Below are 18,319 nucleotides of genomic sequence, written 5' to 3' on the forward strand. Positions count from 1 at the left end.
GCGGGTTACGACATTGCGCTTCCTTCGCATCTTCTCTCGCGAGTCTTGTTGTCGGCTGCCCGTTGGCCATTGACCGACCTTCGTAGTTGAACTGTGTCGTCGCGAAGACACGCCGTTCCGTTCCTTTCACTCGCAATCTTTCTTATATCCACGGTTTAAATGCGAATTTTGCACGACAAGAACTTGATAAATTAGCATAAACGTCGATCTTCAAAAGGTTCTTTTACGAGAACGAGTAATTTGTTAAAGAATTAATTGTTCATTTATTAATGTCTGTTTGCTTAATTTTTTTTCGGTAGATATCATTAATTTCTTCAAACTTCGATTTATTACGATCACCGAGTAAACTTTGTATCGGTTTCAGTTTTCTTTTTTTTTTTTTTTTAACTATATAATTTATATTTATTAATTGATTAATCTGCCGGTGTCGTTAAAAGGTGAACCGCGCAAATTTGCTCGAAGCGTGTCGCGCTAAGCGCGCGTCTTACTTAATGGCGGGCACACGCTTAATCTACGATGATTAATACTTGCTAGAAGAATGCGACTTTCCTACGCTCATTTCGCGCTCACTCAGTTGTTAAAGACAGTCATCGCGGATGTGGCTCGTAACTCATGACAAACGCAAGAAGACGAAAAGCTTGATATATCGGCGTGCAGGGGTTGCAAGTTGATCTCACATGATCAAATGGATATAAAAACGAGTTGCATTTCACGACATCGTGATATTCTATAAAGTGCATATTTGCGAAAACGAGTAAATTCCAAACATAAAAAAAAATTTATTTAACTAAACCGATTTCTTTTTCTTTTCCATTAAATTTAGTACGGGATGTATATATTACGTAAAATATTATTAAAAATGTTACTCGTGGGAAAGGCGTCTAAATTTCATGTGTTTAAAATCGAATTATCTACGCGGAAACAATAGTATACGAACGTAACTAATGAGCATCCGTAATTATCGATATTTAACATAATTATGGAAGTGTTCTTGACGAGGTGCGTCAAACAACGAGCAGCTTTAAAAGCAAGTAAATTTCTACGGATACAAACGGGGGCCATTACCGTGCCTACAGATAAAAATTTTTCCGCCTCAGGCACGCACAAGCGGGCAATAAAATTCCGCTTGCGGGAAAAGCAGCAAGATGTATGGGCAATAAAATTAGACCACGTACGTCCCGCGTAGGAAAACTATCTCTATCGAAGATCGCGAACTTTCCTTCGGTCGTTTGTCAGCCGCTCGTCGCGACGACGTGCCGCAATAAAAGTACCGGATAATAATCGAGTGCGCGACGGTATGTCAGGTATCGCGGGGACACGTCAGGAAAATTTCATAAGCATCTATAAAAAGATATTAAACGTTGGGTCTTTGCTAAAAAGAAATCCACGAAATATTATTTCGCCATTAGATATAAAAACTCCGGCCGCGTGATTCCGACGCAATAAATATCGCGTTATAGACGAGCCATCGCGGCTGGTTGCGTTCCATTAGTAAACTAGTTTAATCTGAAGTGGGTCGTGCGACATTTTTTTTCAGCGCCCCCGAGCAATATCAATAAATTTCTTCTATCGAGCAGCCAGATCTACATGCGCGGGTAGAAACGTATCTGAGAGCCCATCGACATCTCGGATTTCGTTGGCAGACGCGCGTGGCGACGCGCTACTTCCGCCGTGAAAACGGAGGCGGTACACGAGGAGATCTAAATAACACAAAACCCCTGTTTTTCATTCGGCGGTTTTTTTTTTTTTTTCCTTGACTTTTCGTCACTCTCGCGCCATCGCCGATCTAACCGCGCAATCAGCCCGCATCTCGCATTCGCGCGGCGTGTCGGATTTTACGCCTCGCTAATAGAACGGCGCGCCGGGTCCAGAACCGCACTCGCCTGGAAGCGACGTGTGCGCCGTGACCTCAGATAACCAGCGAAAGAGTTGTCCGAGAAAAATCAAAGACAGTGAGAAAAGTCGCGAGGCGCGCGAAGTTGCTCCGAGATAAAGAGGGGCAAAGAAAAAGGGAGACTACTCGACTTCTGCCAAGCTATAACGACGACGAACATTGTTGCAGGGGGAATTCTCCCGGCTACCACAGTCTTCTGTGGCCGCGGTATGCGACGCCTGCACGATAAACGCCCGCGGAGAGAAGAGGGGAAGAAAAAAAAGAGAAAAAAAAAAGAAAAAAAAAGATAACACCTCTTCTCGCTAATGACTTCGATGCCGGCGCGAGCTGGGCTGGATGTTATCGAACGTGCACGACACGTAACCGCGGTATGGACCTAAAATGAAGCGGTAATGGAGATTGTCGATACACCGATGCGAGTATAAAGCTTTTACTTTCAGCAAAAATTTAAAAAAAAATAAAAGGAGGAAACTTATCGCCGATTAAATGTCCACCGCGAAGCAATCCAAAATAGCAGCGTCTTTCGAATATTAGAAATATTTAAAGATAATGATTTAACCAAGAACTTGGCAGCTACGACTTATCAATTGTCTCTTTTATTAACGTGTTTTGAAAGATACGTTTGATATACTTATCTCAAATTATACACACGTTGCTTTACTGTAAATTCTATTTTAATTGTATAATTAAATTACGATTCTTAAGATTTATTGGGCTATTAGGGACTCGGATGAAAGTCGCGACCGAAAGTTGCATACCATTAGTGGGTGGCTGCGTTCCCGCAGCAGGGGTGCTTACTACCGCATCCTTGAAAAGTTTAGTGAAAACGATATAAAATAACAACGAGTTACATACAGAGAAGCCACTGAACCGGATTCAGGGCTTCGCCGAAGCATTACCCCGGCGGGGTCCGCGTTAACCACGGGGGTCCGCATTAACACCATCTCAGCTGCTCACGATTGCGATATTGAAGATCTCGCTTGCTCGGAGGGCCCCCTGTATATGAGGTGTCTCAGATATTGCGCATTTTCTCATATGAAGGACTATACAGAAACGCGTTTCTGTCCTCAAAGTAATTAAAAAAGATAACACCACATTTAATTAAAGTTACAATATTATTATGTCAATTAAAAAAATAAAATTTAAACTAAAATATAAATAATTAATAATAAAAAATACAAATAATTTTATTAATAATTTTGATATTATACTTGACACGATAAAATAAAATAGACTATAATTTTATCTTTAATAAGTATTTCTTTTTTCTTTTTAATATCTGTTGTAACAAGAAAAGCTGCAACATTTGGCACACCTTGTATACTCCGATAACTAATGTGGAAGGAGCATTAAAGTAAAAATATGTATTCGCTTCCGGGTGGTTAAGAATGATCTAGGTGGATGAGCGTGCGAGTGATTAAGTTTGTCCGCGAGTATCTTGATTGCGATAATTGTTACTAGCTAGAAAATTGGTATTACCGCAGTAACGCATATCGATTGCCACGCCCGCGATCATTGATTCAAATAATTAGAAAACGTAAGATAATTTAAATAACCTTTCTTTCGTAAAACGCAATGTCTATGAGGAACACACAAAGGCCTGTAACAAAAATAAAATTCCTCCTCTCTTTTTTTTTCCTTCACTTTCTTTCGATTACCCGCAATCGATTCTATTAACGTGAGAGATGTCAGTCAAGTATTTCAAATCCCCAGTAATTTAGCGTTACCGGTCCTCTAATTTCATAAGACAGGATTCAGCAGCCGCCCTATGTTAAACGTAACCCCGTTAACTGCCCCGCATTCAGGCCGCTGAATTGTTACGTTAATAACCCACGCTGCCGCAAGACCGCGGCGCAATGAACAAAGAGCATCACGATCCTCTCGACCTCGCGTGCGCCACCCAAGTGCGGTTTCTTCCGAGCGTGCGAGCGAGCGAGCGAGCGCAAGTACCGTCGCGAGCCTCCGCCGAGGAGAACGTATAAAGAGCGTCGAATTCCTCTCGAAAGACGTGACGGAGCACGCAAAGCTCCACCGCGCCTTTCTCGCACCTCTCTGGCCCTGCCCGGCCTATCGAAATTATTCCTCCTCGCCACGGCGAGATACGCGCGAGAGAACAAAAGTGATCCCGTCCGCGTTCGCGATCTACGTTTGATCGGAACGGCTCGATACGTAACGTAACGTTATACGCGGAGGCGGCGAGGCTCGCGCTTGTCCGTGCGCGATTTACACGCGGCCACCACACCTCGGCGGAATAAATTTACATGCACCGCGAGTCAATGAGCTCGACCGAGTTTCGGCGCACCGTGCAAAACCCGCCGCACGAAAAGGAACTCCGGCGTGTATGCAAGGAAGGTTCCTCGTTCTGCTCGAGGAAATTCAATCTGCGAAAGGGAAAGCTGGCTCTCTTTCACTTGGCTCGTTTCATTCAGTATTTATCAATGGATATATACGTATAATGACACGCGACGAATGTGCAAAAGTTATGGCACGTATTGAAACCCGCGCACTTTCAATGTTTCGGGGGGAAAAGAGGGGGGAGAAAAAAAAAATCTAACAGACTTCCGGTATGTCGTACACGACAAGACATTAATTTATATAAGTACTGCTAGAAGAAGAAAGAATCTAATTACAGTAGTCAGCATTATTTTAGTACCACTGCTGTTCTTGTCGCGCTGAGAGAATCGCTGCTGACATATCTTAACATTCTCGGAAATCGAACGTGCGACGCGTGCTAAGGAGCTTACCCAGTAAAATAATCTGTAAAACACGGCAACGACATTAAGTGCCGCGACAAGTTTGCATTTTATATATTATACGTTAAGTGAATCCCTGACGACGCTATTATTCGTCTGATTTTAAAATACGCAGTTTGTTTAATAAATTATTCGGTTGAGATTTTCTCGAAGTTAATTGTGAGGGAATTTCTCTTTGCTGATATTAATCTGCGATTTTCATGAAGGTTTCCTCCTGATTAAAAATATTAAAAAAAAAAAAAAGAGTATATGCGAAAGATTAAAGCAGGTAAAGCAGGCGCCGCGACTTTCATCGAGGGTAGATCTTACACGAGATAGTTTTGCATTTTAATATCATCTTCCATGGCAAAGTATGCGGACCAATGTTAAGGCACTTTATGATCCTATCGTATCGCCCAAACACATAACTTTCACTAATATTCAAGATCACGCATATCCTACTCCGCACCTTTTCCTAATCTTATTTAAGAATTACTTCAACGAAGAAGCTTAATTATACGATTTTAATATAAACAACTTTTACGTGATATTTTTTAAGTTTTGCGGCTCAAATTAATTTCACTCTAAATAATATGATTTAGGAGCATATATGTCGTCTAAAAGCTTCATATAATATAATTATACGATGGAAAACAAGCAAAAAGAGAAAGATGACGTAAATGATAGTTGTGAAGCACGTGTAAATAATTGCAGTACGATTCCACCCGAGATCTTCGATGAATCAAGCAGATGAATCGAGCGATTCAGTTCCTTAATTAGATTCTTCCTTGCGCGTATCGCGTCGGTTTATCTTAAATTAATTCGAAAGCGTGCAAAATAAAGAAATGCAAAAATTATCCTGCATTCCGATAGATAAGAAGCGGTTTATATCTTGAAGAATGATATCTGACGTAGAAGAATCAGACTAAAAACGTTCACGTTTACTATTCCTTTTATTAATAAAAAAAAAAGTAATGGATTTTTACGTTAAATGTTATCATAACGAGTATTCGTAAGATAGAAAGCCATGCAAACCTTTAAATTACAACAATTTATGGTTTCCATAAAAAGTAAGAAAAAAAAAACACTTATATGACGCCAGAATTGCATTTAGATAAATCTTTGACTGAAGCGTTATAAAACTGACAGATATTAATTCTTTCTTCTAATCCGAATATTTAATCAATATCTCTACCAATGATGATTTATCGTATACGCATGCCAATTATCTTATTGTCGCCCATTAATTTCCTCCCGTGATTCCGAATCACTTGCTGCGAGAGAAAGTGTCATCGACGATCATCCGCTTCTCTCGCTTCATTTGTGCTTTTTGCTTTCGCGCGTTGATGGGATAAAGGATACCCGTGATGAATTCGCCGAACGCATTAAGGCGCGTACAGCCCGATCAAAGAATTAACGGTGCCGCTTGCGCGTTAATTTATCTTAGACGTGGCTGAACAATTAGTTAAGTGTCCGCTAATTCCGTACAAGCGTTATTGCAACGGTCGTACATGAAATCGATTATATGTATATTAATTATCTGTTTGCATATAAATATAGATTTCTCCATTTTTGGAGAATTATTGTTTCAAAATCTTCAGCTAAAAAACTTTTTTCTGGAAAGTTTCTTCGAGGCTTAAAAAAAACCGGTCTTGTAAAGTGAAAAATTGTATAAAAAAAAATTTGTTTAAGATACAAGAAGGTAAACGTGAGACACCCTATACATGCGGAATCTTTAGTTAACTGTAATTAGGATTAACCGACATCACTGACCCTTAGAATGACGGGACTGGCTGCAACATGTCATGCTTCTATCTTGGCCAGATGTCATTTTAGACTCGGCGGTTTTTATTGGTTTTAACGTATAAATTGTATGAGATCAACTCGTTTCGCTCGCTATTCTTAGCCTTCTTGTAAAGCAAAATATCAAGACGAGTATCATCCCGCAATTTTTCTCCCATATATTTCCGCGGATTTTGACGTCCGTAATTTTCGACATACGCATGTGACATTGCTACAGTTATGATTTTTTTCAATAAAGATTTTTTTTTTTAATATAATAATAATAAATGCAACGTAACGCCGCGCCAGTGCGCTGAACCTGAAGAGTTTGAGTAAAATATAAAAATTCTTTCTTGCACGGGACACTTTTACACGTACAAAATCTCACGCAGTTTAATACGTGATTTAACAACATGTATAAGGATCATTTTCAAGGTGCGCACGTACTTGATTTCAATAATCGCCGATTGAGCGGTGATAAAATCCCGTAAAAGTAAATGATCAATGAAAATTATTAAAGTGCTGACGGACATGACTAACCTTGATTTACTCAATTTGCATAAACAAGCTAGCTCGGTAACCAAATTTCCATACTTTATAAGAAAATCCGTAAACTTACTCCTCGTTTTTAGATCAAATACATAGTTAGCACGTAATGAAAAGTTAAGTATAAGTCTACACTTTATATCGATACGATTAAAATACGATATTTTAAGCGAGGGGAAGAAAAGGGAGAGCGCTTGAACTTTGCAAAAATCACGGGGCAAGTCTCCAACAAATATTCCAACAAATGAGCGGATGAATAAAAGTATGGCTTAAATGCAACACGTGTGCGAAAGGATAAATCAACGTTAGTAGCCCGAAAAGTCAAGCGTGGCGAGCGTACAAACAAGGTGGGTGGTTAGCAACATGCAAATCGGCGCGGCAGCATGCTACAAGCATGATCTCGAGCGCACTTGACTTTAATAATCGTCGATCAGGCCGCGATAAATCGCCGATCGGTCCACCCGCGAGAAAGATCGGACTCTCGCCCTCCGAGCGCCAGTGTCCAATCAGCGCGAGTTGAACCTAATTTAGAGACTGCGACGTGCAACGATCACGGCCCGGGGCAACGCAAATTCGGCCGAGGCCTGGGCCCGAACCGCCCGGATGTACCTAGAAATTACGAGTGTGTATCTCCGACTGCATCTACCTGCACTGCCTCGCCCTCCAATTTAACGGCGCATCAATTTGTCATTTAACCCCTTGGCTGCCAAACCTGCCTCCGCGAGGTGTGCGCCCATCTCACTTATTTAATATCTTAACCCACCCGCGCATGAATTATCCCGAAAAAAATATTTTTCCGTCAGCTGTTGATCGTTGCGCTTCCCAAATACTTGCACACCTACCTCCTCGACATTACAAAAATCGTCATTATTGAATAATAACGACTCCGTACTGCATGTTTTCATTTTACAAAGCTGTCTCGTTATTTGTTACAAATTGCGCAAGCACGCACCTCCTATACGCGCTTCGCCTCGCGAAATTAAACGTTCTTCTAAATAAATTTTCCTGACAAAGGGTCTAAATAAATCGTACGTTTTAGATCATTAAAAAAGAAAACCCTAAATCCGACGAAGGAAATTCCCGCGTAAGCCGAAAAGGCAACGTAAGCCGATCGATTATGAAGTGTCTCCCGTGGTCGGCGCTACGCCGATGCGCTAGAGACGCGTTTCTTTAATGATGCATTAGCGTCGTGTTTTGACACGAAAAGCGGTAACTGGCCTAGGTCGCATTCTTCCTCGGCTTTTCTCATCTCGTTTTTTTTCTTTTTTTTTTTCCCTTTGTCCCCCGTTCGAGACCGGCTCCGATTCCACGCACGTGGTCCCTCCCTCTCTCGTGCCGCTCCCGACATCAAGAGCCCATAGGAAGATTTCGGTGAACCACTTAACGCTCTGAACCCCGTAACCTTCAATTAATCAATCTCGCGGACCGTTGAACCGAGATTGTGCTTAGCTCCGGACGGCGACGTGATCTCTGCGTCGGCTGGCTTTGAGAAATCTCAGCTCAAGAGCTTTTCAGGAAACGGAGAACTATATACTTTCTAAAATCAAGCTGAAGGCTAAATTCTCGGTTGGAGATGGTCTTTAATCGGCCACTGCAGAAAAGCAGTTTCTCATAAAAAGTTAAAAAAGAAAAGAAAATAAAAAAAAAAGAACGCGGAATGGCTTTCAAACAAGCAAACAAAAATCAATTTAGAATTCCTTGACGACTCTCGCGAGTGACGCAATTTCTTTTTAACGCGACGGTATAATTTGTCGAGTAAAAAATATGAAGCCAGCATTAGAAAGTGCATGAAAAGATCAATGCCAAACAGATCATCGGAACAGAGATATTATCACATTTGGCGTTAAATGTAACTGTCTAATTTTGATTGACCAAGTCAAAGGTACGTGCGTGTCTGTGAGCGCGTGTGTTACAGAGATCACGCGCGAGCGGGCTTACGAGCGTCGATCCGAAAATCGGCGTACACTGTTCTTATCGGCGAGCCGCATCTATCGTCCGGCCCCGAAAAATCGAGGCCCCGACGCACGTCGTGAGGGAGCGGCGCCCTACGGAGTCCGTCTCCCTGCTACTCCCCGAAAGAGTTTACGGATCCCCCGAGCACACCTAGCGCGCCTCGACAATAGACACACAGGGGCATTTATAATGAACGGGTCGAGTGTGAGCATTTTATTTTCTCCCCCCCTCCCTCCCTCTCTCGGTCCCTCTCTCGCGTGACCGCTCGGTCCTCCCTTACTCTCGTCCATCTCTTCCTGAAAACTAATACGTGAGTTCGGTCCGGAACGCGCGCTATCTTTGCATACATTAATCACGGCGAAGGGGTTGGCGCGGGAATTGTTTTTTCGAGGCGATCGTGCCGGTCACCCTCCTCGCCTTTCCCCTTCGGCGACAGCCCTTTTCTGTCCTGAGAAATTCTATACCCATTCCGGAATGCCGAATTGAATCGCATTAGAGGCAAGCCCGAGCGACATTTTCCCAGATTTTAAGATCCCGAAAAACCGATCTTATCCGACGCGAGATATTTCTGTACGTTTCGAGATCGGCAGGATTTCGTATTCATCGGGAAAGAAAGGCGTACGTAACCGTGAGCTGTGAATGTAAGAATTTCTTACTTAAACCGTAGGTTGAATTCTATAGAATCTTTAAGCAATAAATGAATCTTTCGACGAAAATAACATTTTACGTTTAATATCTAGGTCATATTTTAAATTAAATTACACTATCAGTGATAATGCCGAGTGGTGGAAATAATACAGAGGAATAAATAATTATTGATTGCGCCCGTAATAAATTTCATAAAACGCTTAATCCAATAATCTCGCATGTACTCGTTTTCGTTGTTATTAATCCAATCATTCCGAGATGTTTATGAACCGGAGATAAGATAATCGTGCGCAAAGTTAGGAATAATTTGGTTTCCCAAAAAGTTACGAAAATATTTAAATTATCTGCGATTACAGCCGGCTCCGTCGTGTGAGCGTAACGTTGCCCGGTCATTCGCCTGACCGATTAGTTTCATTTATCATAGGTTGCAGGGGAAGTCACGAGCTGAACAATATCTGATCTCGAATTCAACTTGTGTGGCGTTTGAAACGCGTGGAGTACCCGAGCTTCTCAGGTACATGAAATCTTTGTGGTGGATTGGGGCCACCCTTTTTAAGCCCTTCCCAAAGGTACCGGCGCGTGACAACTTGCTTCTTTACGATATTTTGATTTTCTATTCAATAAAAAGTCCAGGGGGGCTTTAATGCGACAGTGTAAACATTTGTGTACATTTAGATCCAGAAAAAAAGAGAAGGCCGAGCATAAATGAGTCGAGAAAACGGCATCTTTTTATCGTCAAGATGATTAACGTCATATTAAAACTCTAATCATTTATGACAGATTAAATATTTCTACTAATTAAAGTTGAATTAGCGAGTACAAATACAAAGTAAGAGAAATAAAGTTTTTTTTTTCTTTTTATCTCTTTTTGTCGTAAAAGATTTGAATTGCTTAACGTTCTTCGATATATAATTTTAATTCTCAAAACATCTATTTACGAGATTTTTTTTCGAGAATTTCATATTATGTGTAGTAAAATTTCTTAGAATTATTGCGACAAACCTCATAAAAAATTTAAGACATATTCGTGTCACGAGTCTTCTGTATTTTGAAACGGCGATTTCCGAGTAGTACAGTATTAAACCTGGAGTATCGTAAACCGAGTGAAGGCACGAAGTCTTTCTATTATAATTATTATACCGTAATTAAAGGCCGATAAGTATAAAGTAATCTGATCGATCTACGATGCGTGATCTCAACTATTAATGGCTTTATTCCAGAATCGAATACGTATCGGGGGAAAAAAAAAGTAATAATCGATCGGATTATACACTGGATCGGCGTAATTATCTAATCTAACATGACCGTAAATAATAGCCTGACACTAGAAAAGCGTGAAAGCAATTTAATGAGAAATATTTTCGAATTTATTTCACGCTTCACATTTATATATAACTAGGATTGTATTTAATTTTGGAGATAAAAATTATAAATAAAATTAATTAAATCAAAAATTGTACCTCAACAAATTAAATTTAATTAAAAAAAAAACAACCAAAAAATATTATTGACCAACTATGCTGCAATTACAATATTTAAATTTAATTGTATTTTAATTATAAGATAAATTAAAAATTTCGCATTTAAAATACAAGATAAATTAAATTTTTCAAATAAGCAGTTCTTTTTTTTTTCACAGCTCTTAGAAGGCATAAAGATATGTAAGCGCAAAAGTGGACGTAAAACGGATCGTTTAAAACTGTGTTGGGATGTTTACTTCGCGCGGAGGAAACGGGATCGATGGTTCCTTATCAAAAAAATCGGACGAAGATAATCAGTTAAGGGGTTAATCTTCTTACTCTGGCATGCATGCCCCGTGTGCTCTGACTTCAAAGTCGCGCAGGTGAACCGGCCGCGTAATCACTGTTATTACGATAATCGTTTATTACGAGCGAATAGAAATAAAAATCGCCCCTGGAGCACATTGAATTACACTGCCTTGTGTACGCTCGCGTCTATGTACATACGTATAAGTATACCTACGTCTACGAAGGCTCTTTTAACCACTTACGCAGGGAGGGCCTTCAACAAATTTCACGAAGGGAATCTCTTTTTATTATTTTATTTCCAATTGTCCACTTCAGTTAACCGGACTTTTCAATTACGGCGATACCTATTTAAAGATTCTTTGATATATTTTATCACTCGAGATATAAATTTAGCATCAATAATAATTGATAATAATCTATACCGCTTTACTTTAAAAATTCACAGAATCACTTTACAAGCCGTGAAAAAAATAATAAGTAAAATACTTCTTAAATTAATAAAAAGAATAATAAGTATGCAACTTAAAGCCTATGCGTTTGTTATATTATTCTACAAAAATTTTGCGCTTTATCGGGCGTGGTACTGATGAGGCACGCGGCTCGGTAAACGTACAAAATACGCGATGAAGTGCCCGCTGGCTCAAATTATCCTTCGATTATTCACGTCCGGGAGGGATGGGACATCCACCCCATCGCCACCGCTCGCCGATCGCCGTCTTGTTGCATCTTATTTCGCGTTTTTGTTGCCTTATTTCGTCATATTCCCCTCGGCCTTTACGTCCAACCCCGTAAGCCGCGCGCGACGAACGTCGGCGTCGTGTCTTCGCTTGGAAATCAAAGATGCGATAAGCAAACACTCTATCCGCGCGCCGCTCTATTATTAAACTATAAAACCCCGGCAACTTCCATTGGCGCGGAAGCTTTCGCGGATGATGAATCGAGTGAGATACGTCGGGACAAAATATCTTAACAAGTGAAATTAATTACTGTCACGTTCGCACTGCACTTTGCATAAGCTAAAATTAATGCCATCGCGCAATTTTGCGACTTATTCTTCTTTCGCTTTTATAGTTCAGTTACGATCGTTTGCGGGATTATAATATTATCAATGAAAAATCCTCACGCTCGGCTCGTTACAATAAACGAACTAACGCAAACGCAACGGCGCCTCCTAATTAAGTGGTGCTCGTTTCTGCGGAACGACTAAAAGACTTGAAGATATAAATCTCGAGCTCCTCGATTTAATTAATAAATTAAGCTTAATGTACGCAATAAAAGAAAGAAAAAATACCTTGAACAAAACTATATTTTAACACGATACCACACGCCCGGCTAGCTCAGTCGGTAGAGCATGAGACTCTTAATCTCAGGGTCGTGGGTTCGAGCCCCACGTTGGGCGAATTTTAATTTTTCCTCCGGTTATTATACTTAATTAAAAATATAGCGAAATATATCGCAAATATATTTTAACTATTATACAGTACGAAAAACTGACTGAGCGTTTCTTATTAATTAAATCTTTAATGCTCGAGACAACGAAGAAAGTAAAGCTTAAACTTCACTTGTTGAAATACATATTTTTTTCTTTCTTTTTTACTGGAAAAACAGAAAATCCCTAGAGCTGTATTGTATCACATAATTCAAATCTGTAAAAACGCTGGTTAACTCGTGCTCGCCCGTTGTTTCCTTTGTGTTCGCGATATTCCCCACGGTATCGGAAATTCGACAAGTTACCATAAAAGTAAAAAACATGTACAAGGAACGCGTTTGTCGCGTTACTCGATGAGAGATATCTCTCTATTATCTTGCTACAGAGGAAGCGCGCGTAAGAAGTAGACATTGCCACTTCTGGAGTGCGCCAGCAATAGTCTTCTAGTGAATGAGGGAACAATCGATACATGTCGCTCGTACACTTTTTTTTTTTCTTTAAATTCGCCCATTGCCTTAATTGTCCACAATTACTTCTTCGGAATAAAATTGCAGTTCCATTTATCACAGAACTTTATGCCGTGAATTCAACAATTTAAATTTCTTCGAGCAAGACGTAAAATGAGAAATATCGCGACTAATAAATAGTAAAAATACTCGTGCTCTTCTGTAATTATCAAAAAATTATCAAGATAAAATCGTGCATCGCGGAGAATAAATTATTGCCATTAATCGTCTAATACATAATTAAATCAATGAATGTTCACTCATAATCCTGCAAGTTTATTCATTCGTGTAAGAACTCGAGTTACGCCTGAAATACGGCGGCTTAACTGTCGCTATTACACAAACTCGATCTAACCGCAAGACGATCTGCTTTCTGTTCGTAGAAGCGTCCAGCGTACCGTTTGACCCAGGCGACTTTTGATTCCAAATAAGTGAAAATGGGAAAAAGAAGCCTCAACCGAAGAGAACGAGACGTCGCAAACCGTACATGACTAGCTGTGGCAATAGCAGCAGCGTTCGATCCTAGCATATCGTGTAAAAAAAAAAAATAGATAAAAAACGTCAAAAAGCGATCCGCTGAAAGAAACTGCATGCGGAAGGTGGTAACGACAGAAAGGAGCAATCGAGAGAGATAAAGCGAGAATAGAAAGAAACGACGGAGAGAAATCCTAATGCGGGCGCGCGTGCAAGAGGTGATTTCCGAGCGATTTATCTTCGCGAGTTCGCAGGTGTTTGTACGCGTTCTCCTTCATGGCCTTTGTCACCGAGCACCCTTTTCTTCCCGGCGATGAGCCAGTAGTCCCTGGCTATATAACCGTCTTTCTATTGAGATCGCGCAGAGAGAAGAACAAAGAGTAGAGCGAGAAAGGAGGTGTTCGACAAGACGGATCTGACATAGACCAGGCGAGAGCTGGAGAACGATTCGCGGTCGAAAAGAGAAGAGACGAAGAGCCGAGGTTTACGAGAGAAGAGCGGAACGAAGAGCGACGAGGAAGAGACAGACGAGTAGAAGAAACCGAGGCAGGAGAGCCAAGAAGAGGAAGCGGAGGAAGAAAACGAACGTGTCGGGCGAGAGTGAGAGGGATAAGAAGTTCTTGCCGAAGAAAAGGACAAAAAAAAAGAAAAAGGAAAAAAAAACGTCTCGAAGAAACTTATCAACTCATAAGAGAGAGAGAAAGATACGAGGGGGAGAGAAAAAGCTGTGGCGCGTGGTGGTGGCGACGATAATCAGTAGCGGTGGTCCTTCTGGCGCGGTAGCGAGCGAGCATTCAGATCTGTCGCGTGCTGCACGACGTTTGAAATGAGACGGAAGCGGGATATGCAGTTACGCGGCGATACCGAGCGGAACAGGAGAGCGAGCGAAACCACGAAGACGGTTTCCACGAGGATTTCGACTACGGCGACGACGAGCGACGACTGACAGCGATCATTATTACCAAGCCGGATTTTTTTCGAGTTCTCGCAGCGCGGGATGGGATGGATGCTGCGGCGGGCCCGTGTGAGTAGAACAAGTCGCGTCGTGTGTCCCGCTGATATAGTGTTGGTGATTTCACTGTTGGCCTCCGCCACCGCTGCTAAGCCGCCGTGGTGTGCGCTCGTGTGCCGCCGCCGCTGCCGCTGCTGCTGCCGCCGCCGCCGCCGTCGCCGCCGCCGCCGCCGCCGCGCCGGTTCGGTCTCGCTGCGAGAGCGAACCGAGGAGCGTGCCTGAACCCAGCGAGTCGGGGAAGAGAACTGCAGCACTCGTTCAGTAGTTTCTCGGACGCCGCACCGGCACCATCCGACGACCCTGCGAGATAACCCCGCGCGTGGCCGCGACCCCCTCCCCCTGTGACAATCGGGAGTTGGCCGATCACACAGCTCGACTTGGTCCCTACTTCATCCGCGAAAAAATTGGCGAACGCACGCTGTGTCCACCCATGAATTAAAGAGATCGGCGGCGAACGGGGTTCCGTAGACAAAAAAAAAAAAAGAAAGAAAAAAAAAAAAGAAATCTTTCGAGCACTCTTGGAAACATTTCTTACAAATTGGGAGGTGCATGTTCACCCGTCGCGACGCACCGATCGGTTATCAGAAGATCGGTTTCCCGGTCGACTTTTCTCGCTTTAAACCTTTTACTGCGCGAATTCGCGAAATTTGTAATGCAAGGGTATTCTACCGTATATCGAGGAAGGTCTCGATATTTCTTCTTCGGATAACGATAACCAGTGGTAAACTAGTGATAGTGCGTTACACAGGAATCTGTCCGTATTTTTCACGCGCAAGGATTTTTTTTTCTTTTTTTTTTTAACCACGATACAAGGAACGAGGTACAAAAAATTCAAGGAAAGAAATCGATAAGACTAACAAATTCGGCGGGAGAAAAAAAAAATAGAAAAAGACGGTGCGAAGTCAAACGCGTGTCGATCAGCTCTCGCTGATTAACAGTCACAAGGGGAGAAGAAGTGAAAGAAAAAGAGAAAGAAAGGCGAGCGAAAGTAGCTAATCGTCAACCTACATACTGTGACAAAATTGATCGATCTATCAATCACCAGGGAACGACTGACCGACGCACTGCCAGGATCATTCGCAGTGTCTCGAGTATCCTTGGCGATATTGCGCAAAAAAAAGCCAAAAAAAAAAAGTAAAGCAATCGATTTCTGTCGTGGAGCTCGCGAGATTAACCGCTGACCCGATGTCATCCCGCGCATCGATCCCGTCGTTTCCCGTTTACAGCGAGTTATTCCGGAATCCGGCGGTCAGCTGGTCCAACAGATAAAGAAAGATCGCCAAACCGTTAGTAGAGCGCGCGGAGAACGTCGTACCAGTACGATCGACAGCAGCCGCAAGAATGCGAGAGAATCGAAAACGCGACAACGGACGTGCATGGACGGTAATAGCGGATTGGCAGCCGCATCCCTCGTTCCCAGCGACCCACGTCGTCTCGAGGCATCCTCTTCGGAGGCGGAAGTGACCTGAAATCGGCTGTAATGCCAACTGGCGACGTGCGCGGCTCTCGCCTATACCGCATCGGCTACGATCGCGACTCGATCTATTTCGAAATCGCGCGGAGCGCCGGCGAAAAGTAGGAGTCGAAAAGAAAATACAAGCGAGAACGCAACGATTTATAATAAATCGGCGAGCGACGATTATATCAACGTGGATAAGAGAGAGGAGGGCAAAGGGAGAAGCGTCTGATGAGACCGTCATGCCCGCTGAGATCGACACGGGCAGGCATAGGGTGCTGCACTGTGATTCCCATGTCGGCTGCCCGACTGCGACGACGTTGATTCACGTGTCAACTTCCGCGAACGGATTGAATAAATTGCAACGGAGCGCCCCGAAAGATCGGCAAAATACCGGAAATCGCTCGTCGTCTAAGCACGATGAAAGCTCACTTGCGACGGTTCCGAGAATCGGTATCGAAAGGGAAACGATCCTAGGCGGACGCGACTTCCTGGCGCGGAGTCGCGTGCTAACGCAGCCGTTACGTCGACGACAAGGGGAAGGCGAAGAGAAAGAAGACGGAGTCGGAGTCTCCGGAGCATGTCGCGAATCGAGGATATCTCCGGGTGGGATCGAGGATGTCATCAAGGACAAGACCGAGCGAGCGGAATCCCGGTTACGCGACGAGACGGAAGGATATCGGCTCGCGGCGACGAGCGCAAGCGGGAGTTCGATCGCGAAGCGTCGAAGTCTCCGGGATCGATTTCAAACGAGACCGCAGCCGGCGTCCCGTGGGAGTGAGGCTCCCGACGCGGACGCGGTCGATTATTTGGGAGGGGCGCAAATCGCAAGAAGAATCTCTCTTTTCTCTAGTCACCGCTCGTGTACTCGCGCGAAGGAGGAAATCCCCGAGGACCGGGGGTCTTTTCGAGACGTCGACGAGGGGTTTTACGGCGAGAATGTCGGTAGGAACGACACGTGGACGAGCAAAAGTAGGCGAGTAGACTTCTCGAGACGGTACGATAAACGTACGGAGGATAAATGGGACGAAATTGCACGAGATCCCGCGAGCGGGAAGTGGATCAGACGTGGGTGCCGCGTTTATTCTTCCCTGCAACTGGCTTTCCTACTTCTCTTCATCGTGTTCGGACGATACGGACTGCTCGGTTCGTCCAGTGTGCTCAGAGCCAACGCGAGACCGATCGCGAACGGCTTAAGTGTTTTAGGGATCGGAATTATCGGTGCAGTGAACGCGAGATCAATCGATCCAATCGGTGACGCGGGAATTCGGGCCGAGAGATCGGCTAATCTCTCTCACATGACCGGACCTTACAGAGGAAAGATACAAATGTACATCAAGAATCGGCATTTACAAATCCTGCCGGACGGTACGGTGAACGGTTCCAACGACGACACTTCGGACTACAGTGAGTACATTTCTATAAACGATCGCTCGACGATTAATTAACGAATAATCATCGGCGCGTTAGATAAGTTTTCGACGTAAAGTAAAACAATAAAGCTAATAAGCTCTCAATTCTCCTATTTAAACATCCGTATTTACTTATTAATAATTAATTTACTTCTTGATACGTGATGAAATACGTGACAACTTTAGATAGAAAAAATCTTAAATTAAGATAAGAGATTTCAATAAGTTTTTATATAATAAAATTATTTTACAGGTTTAGATTAAATCATGATTTGTAATAAAACGACAAATTAGTCGTTTGACAAGTTTCTTTTTAGCATACGTACCAATTATGCAACGTTGTCGAAATTATTTTAATCTCAAATTGGCATCTTTTCGCATTTTTAGACGAGTATAAAGAAATTCGTTGTTTAACGACAATTCAAATTAAGATATTTCAATTTTCTCACGTACAATAAAATGATTAAAGAGATTATGTTCGTCTTTCTAATTAACAATTGAAAATTTCCTATTCAACAAATTATATTTTTTTAATGAAAATTATATTATTTTTATATTAATTATTTCTTAATCCTCTTTTTTATCTTATTGTATGAATAATTCTATTTAATTTAATTTGGTTAATTGTCGTAATTATCACAATTCTCTCCAGCGACTGCAGGTTTTTTTTTTTTTTTAATTCTGTCAAATTCGACCGATTCATTTC

The 18,319-nt window shown here is 42.4% G+C and overlaps 1 protein-coding gene, 1 long non-coding RNA gene and 1 other non-coding gene across 3 annotated transcripts in view; 2 read left to right on the forward strand and 1 right to left on the reverse strand.

Annotated features, from left to right (window-relative positions):
• LOC139102420 (uncharacterized) overlaps window positions 1–18,319 on the reverse strand; it is a 101,177-nt gene that overhangs the window by 4,867 nt on the left and 77,991 nt on the right. The gene's annotated exons all lie outside the window — the stretch shown is intronic.
• Trnak-cuu (transfer RNA lysine (anticodon CUU)) lies at window positions 12,651–12,723 on the forward strand. The gene has a single exon. It is a non-coding gene; the product is annotated as a tRNA-Lys (tRNA).
• LOC139102403 (uncharacterized) overlaps window positions 16,408–18,319 on the forward strand; it is a 58,973-nt gene continuing 57,061 nt past the window's right edge. The window contains exon 1 of the mRNA XM_070656278.1: window positions 16,408–17,608. Coding sequence (XP_070512379.1) covers window positions 16,444–17,608 — 1,165 coding nt within the window. The 5' untranslated portion in view covers window positions 16,408–16,443. The remainder of the gene's footprint in view (window positions 17,609–18,319) is intronic.

This window comes from Cardiocondyla obscurior, linkage group LG05, assembly GCF_019399895.1.
Source record: "Cardiocondyla obscurior isolate alpha-2009 linkage group LG05, Cobs3.1, whole genome shotgun sequence".
In the NCBI taxonomy this organism is placed as follows: Eukaryota; Metazoa; Arthropoda; class Insecta; order Hymenoptera; family Formicidae; genus Cardiocondyla; species Cardiocondyla obscurior.